The sequence below is a fragment of the Canis aureus genome, chromosome 19 (genome assembly GCF_053574225.1).
Source record: "Canis aureus isolate CA01 chromosome 19, VMU_Caureus_v.1.0, whole genome shotgun sequence".
NCBI lineage: Eukaryota > Metazoa > Chordata > Mammalia > Carnivora > Canidae > Canis > Canis aureus.
Genome location: NC_135629.1, coordinates 41,481,477 through 41,494,041, shown reverse-complemented (window position 1 = coordinate 41,494,041; position 12,565 = coordinate 41,481,477). Strand labels below are relative to the sequence as shown.

Here is a 12,565-nt window from a genome sequence, read left to right as displayed (position 1 = left end):
GTCAATAAAAAAATAGCAAAATTAAAACAAGTAGCATACCAAGCAGGAAAATTTTGCATTAAAAATTTCAAAAGGTTGGGCACCTGGGTGGCTCAATTAGTTAACCATCTGGCTCTTGGTTTCAGCTCAGGTCATGATCTCAGAGTGGTTGAGATCAAGCCCTGCATTTGGCTCCGCACTCAGTACAGAGTCTCCTCAGCATTCTTTCCCTTCGCCCTTCCCCTCTGTCCTCCCTCACTCATGTTTTCTCTCTCTCTAAAATAAAGAAATAAAATATTTTTTTAAAATTTCAAAAGTTCAAAAATCATGATAGAAATTTACTTAAACTTATAAAAAACTAATCTGGATCATAATAGATCAAAGAGAAAAATATCACCAAACTAGTACTGTATAAAAAAATAAAAATTGATTTCTCATATTTGGAAAACATTCATTTTTGTTAATAATCAAAGGAGTGCCAAATAGAACAATCTGAAGTACTATTTTATTTTATTTTATTTTTATTTTTTTTTATTATTATTTTTTATTATTTTTAAGATTTTATTTATTTATTCATGAGAGACACAGAGAGAGAGAGGCAAAGACACAGGCAGAGGGAGAAGCAGACTCCACGCGGGGAGCCAGAAGTGGGACTTGATCCCAGGTCTCCAGGATCATGCCCTGGACTGAAGGTGACGCCAAACCGCTGAGCCCACTGGGGCTGCCCTAAAGTACTATTTTATATCTAAATTAAAGTAGGAAATACAAATCAAAACCACAATGAGATACCACCTTACACCAGTGAGAATGGGGAAAATTAGCAAGGCAGGAAACCACAAATATTGGAGAGGATGCGGAAAAAAGGGAATCCTCTTGCACTGTTGGTGGGAATGTGAACTGGTGCAGCCACTCTGGAAAACTGTGTGGAGGTTCCTCAAAGAGTTAAAAATAGATCTGCCCTACGACCCAGCAATTGCACTGCTGGAGATTTACCCCAAAGATACAGATGCAATGAAACGCCGGGACACCTGCACCCCGATGTTTATAGCAGCAATGTCCACAATAGCCAAACTGTGGAAGGAGCCTCGGTGTCCATCGAAAGATGAATGGATAAAGAAGATGTGGTTTATGTATACAATGGAATATTACTCAGCCATTAGAAATGACAAATACCCACCATTTGCTTCGACGTGGATGGAACTGGAGGGTATTATGCTGAGTGAAATAAGTCAATCGGAGAAGGACAAACATTATATGGTCTCATTCATTTGGGGAATATAAATAATAGTGAAAGGGAATAGAGGGGAAAGGAGAAGAAATGGGTAGGAAATATCTGAAAGGGAGACAGAACATGGAAGATCCTAACTCTGGGAAACGAACTAGGGGTGGTGGAAGGGGAGGAGGGCGGGGGGTGGGGGTGACTGGTTGGCGGGCACTGATGGGGGCACTTGACGGGATGAGCACTGGGTGTTATTCTGTATGTTGGCAAATTGAGCACCAATAAAAAATAAATTTATTATTAAAAAAAATAAAGTAGTAGGCACCATCTATGTTAGTGAGATGGTGGTGAAAGAGAAGCCTTTGTAGGGTGTCTTTCTCTCTGCATGCAGCCTATTCTGTAGACTGCCTCTAGAAAGCAATACACAGAAAAAACCCAGGCAATGATCAGTTTCTGACCAGAGAATGCTACCCAACACTATAATTGAGGAAATAATCTTAGTGGCTCAACAGTGTATGCAAGAAATGAATACAGCAAATTTAGAATACCAGAAATAATATGTATTTTTAAAAACAGACATTTTCCAAAGAAGACATTTAGATGGCTAACAGACACATGAAAAGGTGCTCAACATTACTTATCACCAAGGAAATGCAAATCAAAACTATAATGAGATACCACCTCATACCTGTCAGAATGGCTAAAATCAACAACATAAGAAACAACAGGTGTTGGCAAGGATGTGGAGAAAGGGGAAACCTTTTGCACTGTTAGTGAGAATGCAAACTGGTACAACACTCTGGAAAACACTATGGAGGTTTCTCAAAAAGCTAAAAATAGAATGACCCTATCATCCAGCAATCACACTACTAGGTATTTACCCAAAGAATACAAGAGTACTAATACAAAAGGAGATGTACACTCTAATATTTATAACAGTATTATCTACAATAGCCAAATCATGGAAATAGCCCAAGTGTCCATCGACTGATGAATAAAGAAATGTGTGAGTGTGTGAGCACATGTGCATGTATAAAATGGAATATTACTCAACCATAAAAAGAATGAAATCTTAACAGTTGCAATGACATGCATGGAGCTAGAAGAGTATAATGCAAAGCAAAATAAGTCAGTCAGAGAAAGACAAATACCACACGATTTCACTCATATATGGAATTTAAGAAACAAAACAAACGAACAAAGTGGGGAAAAAGGGAGAGAGGCAAACCAACAAACAGACTCTTAATTATAGAGAACATAGTGATGATTACTGAAGGGGAGGTGGGGGGGATGGGCTAAATAGGTGACAAGGATTAAGGAGTACACTTGCTGTGATGAGCATGGCATAGTGTATGGAAGCATTGAAGGAAAAAAAGTAGTTTTTAGAAGTCATACATATGAACATGGAAAATATTAATGGCATAAATGAGACAAATATGTACATGTAGTCTCAGAAATCAAAATGAAACAGAATGAAGGAATTACAGATAATTTTTATAATGTTCTATGTATAATGCTAAATTACCTTTTTATTTAAAAGTTGTTTATTTTTATTTAAAATAATCCCATCTTAGAACAGCATTTTAGCAATATGCTATGAAAGAGAATACATACCTGATACTCGCCGATCAAATCTGCTAGGAATTGGAACTGCAAAACAAAGAAGGAACATTTAGTTTGTCATCATGTCACATGACCTAATTTTTAACCATAGAACTAAAAGCACCTTATTACCAAATGTTAGGTCAATTCATACTCTTCTGTAATCAACCACAGGTTGAACCACTGTTGAACATGATCACAAAAGGCAATAAAGGAAGAACTTACGTCTTTGAAAACAAGCTCTTTATAACTTCAATGTACTCAGGGTGGCAATTCCATTTCTGTTTACATCCATGTTCCATCTAACTTGTGTCATATCAAATAAATAAGAACTCTAAATTTATTGGTACTGTTATGATATTAAATAGTTAATTTTCTTCTTTAATATTCTTAAAAAATAATCCCAAGATCTGCTGGACAACATCTAAATTTCATTTTAAAATAACTGAATGGGCAGCCCAGGTGGCTCAGTAGTTTAGCGCCGCCTTCAGCCCAGGGTGTGATCCTGGAGAGCTGGGATCAAGTCCCATGTTGGGGCCCCTCATGGAACCTGCTTCTCCCTCTGCCTATGTCTCTGCCTCTCTCTCTCTCTCTCTCTGTGTGTGTGTGTCTCATGAATAAATAAAATCTTAAAAAAATAACTAAGTATTACACTAAAATGAAAAAGAAATTAACCATTAAGTTATATTCTTCCTTAATATGCCCACAGTTAGTATATTAATCAGAAAAATGTACCACTTGTTTTAGGTTAAAAAAACCACATAAGTTTTATCTTTACTAATCTCTTCTTCTACTTTTCACCTGTCATTTGTTATGTTTAATGTTATCTAAATTCTCACTACAACTATGTCATTTGAATACAATATTTTTTTAAAAGATTTTATTTATTTATTTTTATTTTATTTATTTTTTAAGTAGACTCCACCCAATGTGGGTTTCAAGCTCATGACCCCAAGATCAAGAGTCACATGCTCCACTGACTGAACCAACGAGACACTCCAAGGTTGTTTTTTTTAACCTTCAGAGCTTAATTTGATTATATTTATTTATTTATTTATTTATTTATTTATTTATTTATTTATTTATTTATGATAGTCACAGAGAGAGAGAGAGGGAGGCAGAGACACAGGCAGAGGGAGAAGCAGGCTCCATGCACCGGGAGCCTGATGTGGGATTCGATCCTGGGTCTCCAGGATCGCGCCCTGGGCCAAAGGCAGGCGCCAAACCGCTGCGCCACCCAGGGATCCCTGATTATTTTTATTTAAAAATTTATGTAAAACATGCCTTCTCACCTTCTATAAAAAGAAACTTGATTAGTGAAAAACAAATTGAAGATGGCCCAGAGAGCCAAATTCAACTAATGTGAGGCCTCTGAAACAAAAATAGACCCAGGAAGGAGACAAATGCTCATTCACCATAAGAGGACTAGAATTATCTTTTTGTATAGCATCGGGTAAAATGTTAGGAACAAATAGGCAAGAATACAAAAGAAAAACCCCAGCCATTATTGATAGGAAGTACCTACAACAGTTCCTCTTACTACTTCCTCAATAAAACTGTGGATCTGTCAAAATTAATCTACCCACCAGCAAACAAAGATGATAAATTCAGTTCAACAGATATAGATAGGGTACCTAGTGCATGGTATGCACTGTAGTAGACAATTTGTTATACACCAGTAAATAAAACAAAGACTCCTAGTTTCATGAAGTTTGCATTCTAGCTTGAGGAGTGTGGGGAGGGTTTCCTCTGATCACTTAAAACACATGTTCCTGTCACTCAGGCAGACAGATGAAATGTGTACCAAATTAAACCCACAACAGAGGCCTCATGGGATTTCCATAATTAAAACCCCACTAAACATTAGTATACAACCTAAAATTATAAAACATACAATGAAACAATTTAGCATGGGTACAATCAGAGGATATTTCAAACAAAGGGTTAGATACCAAGATTATAGAACTATTATAAAATGAGAACAGAATTTTTTTTAAAGATTTTATTTATTTATTCATAAGAGACACAGAGAGAGGCAGAGACATAGGCAGAGGGAGAAGCAGGCTCCCCACGGAGAGCCCAATGTGGGACTCTATACCAGGACTCTGGGATCACGCCCTGAGCCAAAGGCAGACACTCAACTGCTGAGCCACCCAGGCATCAGAAGAATAGAATGCTTAAAACAAAGACATAAAAAACAGAAATCTAAAGTATAAATAAAGGAATAAGATACAACCAAAACAAAATAAAACAGGGGAACTTGAAAAAAATTTGGAACTTCTAGGAAAAGAGTAACACATTGAAATTTTAAAAACTATGATGCAAAGCACCCTGTCTGGGTACATAAAATCTAAAAGTGCTTGAAAAATCACTGTAAAACATCACTACCAACAATTTATTACAATAATAATGATTTAAATGTATAGACGCAAATCAAAAGGAAAATGAGAAAATAGCTTGAGATGAATGAAAACAAAAACACAATATGCCAAAACTTATGGGATATACTGAAAGTAGTGCAAGAGGGAAATTTACAGCTTACAAATGCCTACGTTTAAAAAGAAGAAAAGCCTCAAAATAATAAGTTAATTACACACCTTAAGGAAGTAGGGGAAAAAGGGCAAACTAAATCCTGAAGCAGCAAAAATAAAGAAATTCAGAGGGGAGAGAAAGTACAAAATAGAGCACTGAAAAAAAAATCAGTGAAACTAAAAGTTGATTCTTTGAAAAGATCAACAAAATCAGTAAACTGTTAGCTAGACTGACAAAGAAAAAAAGAAAATTCTTTTTTTTTTTTAAGATTTTATTTATTTATTCATGAGAGACACAGAAAGAGAAAGAGAGAGAGAGAGAGAGAGAGAGGCAGAGAGAGAAGCAGGCTCCATGCAGGGAGCCCGACACAGGACTCGATCCTGGGTCTCCTGGACCAGGCCATGGGCCAAAGGCAGCACTAAACCGCTGAGCCACCCAGGCTGCCCAGAAAAAAGAAAATTCAAATTACTAAAATTAAAGTAGGGACATTACAATGGAATACACAGAAATAAAACAGATTATAAGAGATATTATGAAAAACAGTATTTCAACAAATTGGATAACCTAGATGAAACATGAAAATATTCATTATGAATATAGACACAAAAATCCTCCAAAAAATACTAGTACACAAAACCTAGCAATATACTTATTGTAAAGATTTTATTTTTTAAAAAGATTTTATTTATTTATTTATGACAGAGAGAGACAGAGAGAGAGAGAGGGAGAGACATAGGCAGAGGGGAGAAGCAGGCTCCATGCAAGAGCCCAACGCAGGACTTGATCCTGGGACTCCGGGATCATGCTCTGAGTGGAAGGCAGATGCTCAACTGCTGAGCCACCCAGGCATCCCTAAAGATTTTATTTTTATTTATTTGAGAGAGAGCAAGAGCATGAGCATGATGCAGGGAAGGGCAGAGGGAGAGGGATAAGCAGACTCCCACTGAGCAGGGAGCCCGATGCAGAACACAATCCCAGGACCCTGAGATTATGACCTAAGCTGAAGGCAGATGCTTAAATGACTGAACCACCCAGATGCCCCCAAACCCGGCAACATATTAAAGTGATTATACACCATGACCAAGTGGGATTTATCCCAGGAATCCCAGGGTGGTTCAAAATAAGAGTATCAAGCAATATACACCACATTAATAGAACAAAGTTGGGGGGGGACTACATCATCATCTCACTGATGCACAAAAAGCATTTGACAACACATTCTTTCATGATAAAATGGGAATTATAAGGGAATTTTGTCAGCATGAAAAAGGCACATATGAAAAACCCACAGCTAACACCAACTCAATGGTAAAAGATTGTAAGCTTTCTCCTTAAGATCAGAAACAAGGCAAAATGTCTGTTTTGCTGCTTCTACTGAATATATTACTGAAAGTTTTGGCCAGAACAATTAGGAAAGAAAAAAATAAATAAAAGTAATCCGGGGTGCCTGGGTGGCTCAGTTGGTTAAATGTCTCCCTTCAGTTCAGGTCAACTCAGGGTCCTGGAATAGGGGCCTTTATGGGTCTCTCTGCTCAGTCTGCTTCTCCTTCTCCCTCTGCCCCTCTCCCCTGCTCTCTCTCTCTCTCTCTCAAACAAATAAATAAAATCTTAAAAAAACCCCAAAGATTAAAAAACAAGAATATATAATAAAGGTTGGTAAGGATATGAAGGAATGGAATCCTTTTGCACTGTTGGTCAAAATATAAAATCATGCAGCTGCTGTGTAAAATAGTATGGCAGCTCCTCAAAAGATTAAAAATGAATTATCATATCCAGCAATTCCACTTCTGGGTATATGTCCCAAAAGAACTGAAAGCAGGATCTCAAAGAGATATTACAGTATACCCACATATATAGCCAAAAGGTAGAAGCAACCCAAGTACCCACTAATAAAAAAAATATGGTATACATACAATGGGATATTATTCAGTTTTTAAAATGAAGGAAATTGTGAAACTTGTTACAAGTTTAGATGAATGAATCTTGAAAACATTATGCTAAATGAGGTCAGCTACATAAGTGATTCCACTTATATTAAGTACCTAGAATAGTCAAATTCATAGAAATAGAGAGCAAAACAGTGGTTGCTAGGGGTTGGGGGAAGGGAGGAGGAGATATTGTTTAATGGGTACAGAGTTTCAGTTTTGCAATATGCAAAGATGTCCAGAGATAGGCAATGGTGATTGTTATGAATGTACTCAATGGCAATAAACTACAACTTTAAAATGGTAAATTTTATGTTATGTGTATCTGTCTACAATTAAGAAAAATTAAATATATGTAAAGCAAAAATTGACACTACAATGTGTGTGTGCATGTGCATGTGTATATAAACAGGAAGAGAGAGATAAAAGAAGTGAAGCATGGCAAAATATTAACAACTGGAGTTTACCGGTTCTTCCAACTTTTCAACAGAGTTGACATTTTTCTAATGAATATTTTTATTTATTTATTTATTTGAGAGAGAAAGAGAGAGAGAGACAAAGAGAAAGCACACTTGTGCGTGAGCAGGGAGAGGGACAGAGGGGGAGTGGGAGCCTGACATGCAGCTCTATCTCAGGACCCTGAGATCATGACCTGAACCAAAATCAAGATCTGGAGGCTTAACTAACTGAGCCACTCAGGAACCCCTATTTATTTACTTTTTAAGTAGGCTCCATACCCAGCACAGGGCGGGGTGGGGTGGGGCCTGAACTTACGACCCTGAGATCAAGACCTGAGCTGAGATGAGATAAAGAACTGGACAATCAGGGGTGCCTGGGTGGCGCAGTGGTTTAGCGCCTGCCTTTGGCCCAGGGTGAGATCCTGGAGACCTGGGATCGAGTCCCACGTCGGGCTTCCGGTGCATGGAGCTTGCTTCTCCCTCTCCCTCTGCCTGTATCTCTGCTTCTCTCTCTCTCTCTCTGTATCCTAGATAAATAAATAAAAAAAAATTAAAAAAAAAAAGAACTGGACAATCAAATGCGCTTCTCTAGTGAATATTTTAAAAATCAATAAATGTAGGGCCTCAAGTTAAGCATGATAAACTTTCATTTTTTTAAAAGATTTTACTTATTTGAGAGAGAGCACACAAGCAGGGGGAGGGGCAGAGCGAGAGGGAGAGATACAAGCAGACTCTGCTGAGCAAGGAGCCCCACAAAGGGCTGAATCATAGGATCCTGAGATCGTGTCCTGAGCTGGAGTTAGATGCTTAACCAACTGAGACACCCAGGTGCCCCAAACTTTCATTTTTTGTTAATTTCATTTTAGGGCACCTAAATGGCACCGGGTGGCTCAGCCGGTTAAGCGTCTGCCTTAGGCTCAGGTCATGATCCCAGGGTCCTGGGATGGAGCCCCACATTGGGCTCCCTGCTCAGCAGAGGATCTGCTTCTCCCTTGTCTTCTGCCCCTCCTCCATGTTTGTGTTCTCCTTCTTTCTCTCAAATAAATAAATAAAATCTTTAAAAAAACAAATTTCGGGACGCCTGGGTGGCTCAGGGGTTGAGCATCTGCCTTTGGCCCAGGGCATGATCCTGAGGTCCTGGGATTGAGTCCCGCGTCGGGCTCCCTGCATGGAGTCCACTTCTCCCTCTGCCTCTCTGTGTTTCTCATTAATAAATAAATAAAATCTTTAAAAAATAAAATAAAATAAACAAATTTCATTTTTATTGTTGTCAAATCATATTTTTATATAACCAATTCAAAGTAAACTACATGCATCCATAGTCTTTTTTCCCCAATTTTTAAATTTCTGTGATTTCATTAAAGTATATGTATATTTACATGCTCAATTCACATAAAACTTATGTTGTATAGTTTATCTGTACATGTATTTTTTTAGCTCTTAAAATTTTTTAAAGATTTTATTTGTTTATTTGATAGAGATAGAGCAGGGGGGGTGGGGGACAGGCAGAGTGAGAGGGAAAGAGTCTTAAGCAGACTCCGCACTGAGCCTGACATGGGGCTTGATCCCAGGACCCTGAAAACATGACCTGAATTGAAATCAAGAGTCAGGGATCCCTGGGTGGCGCAGCGGTTTGGCGCCTGCCTTTGGCCCAGGGCACGATCCTGGAGACCCGGGATCAAATCCCACGTCGGGCTCCCGGTGCATGGAGCCTGCTTCTCCCTCTGCCTGTGTCTCTGCGTCTCTCTCTCTCTCTCTCTCTCTGTGACTATCATAAATAAATAAAAATTTTAAAAAATTAAAAAAAAGAAAAAGAAATCAAGAGTCAGCGGCACCTGGGTTAGTCAGTGGCTCAGGTCATGATCCCATGATCCCCAGGGTCCTGGGTTCAAGTCCCACATCAGGCTCCCCACAGGGACCCTGCTTCTCCCTCTGCCTATGTATTTGCCTCTCTGTTTCTCTCATAAATCAATCAATCAATCAATCAATCAATCAAGAGTTGGAGGCTTAAATGACTGCACCACTCAGGCACCCCTATATGTGTATTTTTAAAATTTGTTTAGGTTGGGGGCCTGGGTGGTGTAGTTGGTTAAACATCTGACTCTTGATTTCGGCTCAAGTCATGATCCTGGGGTCGAGCCTTGTGTTGGCTCCCTGCTCAGCCGGGAGTCTGCTTGTCTCCCTCTCCCTCCACCCTTCCCCCTGCTCTCTTTCTCTCTTAAATAAGCAAATATTTAAATTAATTTTTTTAAAAAAAGGAATTCCAGGGGCACCTGGGTGGCTCAGTGGGTTGAGTGTCTGCCTTCAGCTCAGGTCATGATCTCAGGGTCCTGAGATTAAGCCCCACGTTGGGCTACCTGCTCAGCAGGAAGTCTGTTTCTCCCTCTCCCCCTCTGCTTGTGCTCTCTCTCTCTCAAATAAATAAATAAAATCTTAAAAAAAAAAGTATTCAATTCAATCAATGGCTTTTAGTATATTCACAGAATTATGCCTCTATCACTACAATCAATTTTAGAGTATTTTCACTACTTGAAATAGAAATCTCAAACCCATCAGCATTCACTCCCCATTTTCCCTAATGCCCTTAGCCCTAGACAACCACTAATTTATTTTCTGTCTCCATAGATTTGCCTATTCTGGACATTTCAAATAAACAGAATGCAATATGTAGCATGTATCAGTACTTCATTTTTTTGTTGACAAAAAAATATTCCATTGCCTGGATATACACAGTTTGTTTATTCATTCATCAGGTGACAGACATTTGGTTTTCTTTTCACTTTGGGGCTATTAGGAATAATAGCTGCTATGAATGTTTTATGTGGATATTTGTTTTCATTTTTCTTAGGTATATATGTAACAGTAGAACTGCTGGGTCATATGGTAATTCTATGTTTAACCTTTTGAGAAACTGCCAGACTGCTTTCCAAAGCTGCTGCACCATTTTACATTCCCATCAGTTCATGAGGGTTCCAATTTTTCCACACCCTAACCAACACTTGTTATTATATCTTCTTTTTAAGATTTATTTATTTTTGAAAGAGAGAGAGCATGCACACAAGCAGGGAGAGGACAAGCAGACTCTGTGCTGAGCCAGGGCCCAACATGAGGCTTGATCCCACAAACCTGAGATCATGACCTGAGCTGAAACCCAGAGCTGGACACTTAACTTACTAAGCCACTGAGGCACCTGATTAGAGTAACAAGGGGGAGCTTATCACAGCCTTTATTTGATTCCTTTTTTTTTTTTAAGATTTCATTTATTTATTCATGAGAGACACAGAGAGATGCAGAGAGAGAGAGGCAGAGACACAGGCAGAGGGAGAAGCAGGCTCCATGCAGGGAGCCTGATGTGGGACTTGATCCTAGGCCTCCAGGATCATGCCCTGGGCTGAAGGCAGTGCTAAACCGCTGAGCCACCCGGGCTGCCCACGGCTTTGATTTGATTCCTAATGACTAATGTAAATTGTTTTATTACTACCAAAAATCCTTATTTTTCAAGAGCTATCACTATCATCTTTAAAAAATCATCTCTGCCTCTCTGAGTCCTGATGTTGAAAACAATTCTCAAGTCCACAATCAGTAAAAACCAGTCTGGACTTCACAATCATTGTTCTCTTGCTGGTCTTAGATCTTTTGAAAAAACGATCATCTGTTGGGGATCCCTGGGTGGCTCAGCGGTTTAGCACCTGCCTTTGGCCCAGAGTGTGATCCTGGGGTCCCAGGATCAAGGGCTCCCTGCATGAAGCCTGCTTCTCCCCCTGCCTGTGTCTCTGCCTCTTCATGTCTCTCATGAATAAATAAAATATTAAAAAAAAAGATCATCTGTTAACAAGCAGAAAATATCTTTAATCATAAAAAATAACTTACAATTTTTGTTTATCTATCAGTGAAGACATCTGCATAGGCATAATCATTACCACCTGTTAGGTAAAGACTTTTCCTGGACACATTCTTTTGCCTTGAAAAATGTATCACATACCCAATAGGATGTGAAGATGTAACAAAACCCACCACCTAACAAGTAAACATAACTCACCATAATAAAAAACAGTAGTTGTTCAATTGTCAATCGGTTCTGCTATCATTTCTTTCCATTCCTCAATCACTAGTATTAATGTGCATGCTATTTAAAACTCCAGAGCAAAACTGCAAAGACAGCCTTTAAGACATATCTGTAAACCTGAAGCCCAACAGAATCAGATCTGATTCTACATTACCAATCTTTGTATGATAGTGATCTACGTCTGCATTATATCTCCCACTCAAACCATACCAAAATACTTGTAATTAAGATAAACAGTTTAGGAAACAGCCTTGGAAATTTAAAAAAATCTAATGAAGGTCTAATTAGATAAAAGGTTCTTTGTCATATAATATTGATCAGTTGAAGATTATGTGAAAGCAGAAAAAGCACCATATAGTTCTTTCATTAATCTTCTTCAATTTCTTCTGCCTAATTAAATAGTCCTTTTTAAGTGGAATTTCTATATAATATCAACAAATATCCTTCCTCAACACTAAAAATCCACTTGGGTTGATACTAAACCTAACTGCCGACTAAATAAAAAAAATGAAATGAGGAAAAAGGACATCCAAAATTTTGGCCTGGATATCACCAATATGGAGAATAAAAAAATTCTGAGACTAGTGGCACCAAAAATTGAGTCAGATAAGGCTGTAGATGTGCTCTTTTTACAGACATTATCTATTTAACCTTTTTTTTTCTTGAGAAATTATATCAACAAGAAGTTTCATTTCTTTTTCATTTAAAAGAAAATATTTACATGGGATCAGCTTTTCAAAAAGTATTAGTTGGGGATCCCTGGGTGGCGCAGTGGTTTGGCGCC

At 38.4% G+C, this 12,565-nt stretch overlaps 1 protein-coding gene across 2 annotated transcripts in view; it reads right to left on the bottom strand.

The window, feature by feature from the left end:
• Positions 1–12,565, bottom strand: part of PRKAR2A (protein kinase cAMP-dependent type II regulatory subunit alpha) — a 111,162-nt gene that overhangs the window by 52,791 nt on the left and 45,806 nt on the right. For both annotated transcript variants that reach the window (XM_077858919.1, XM_077858920.1), the window contains exon 2: positions 2,813–2,848. In XM_077858919.1, the coding sequence (XP_077715045.1) occupies positions 2,813–2,848 (36 nt within the window). The remainder of the gene's footprint in view (positions 1–2,812; positions 2,849–12,565) is intronic.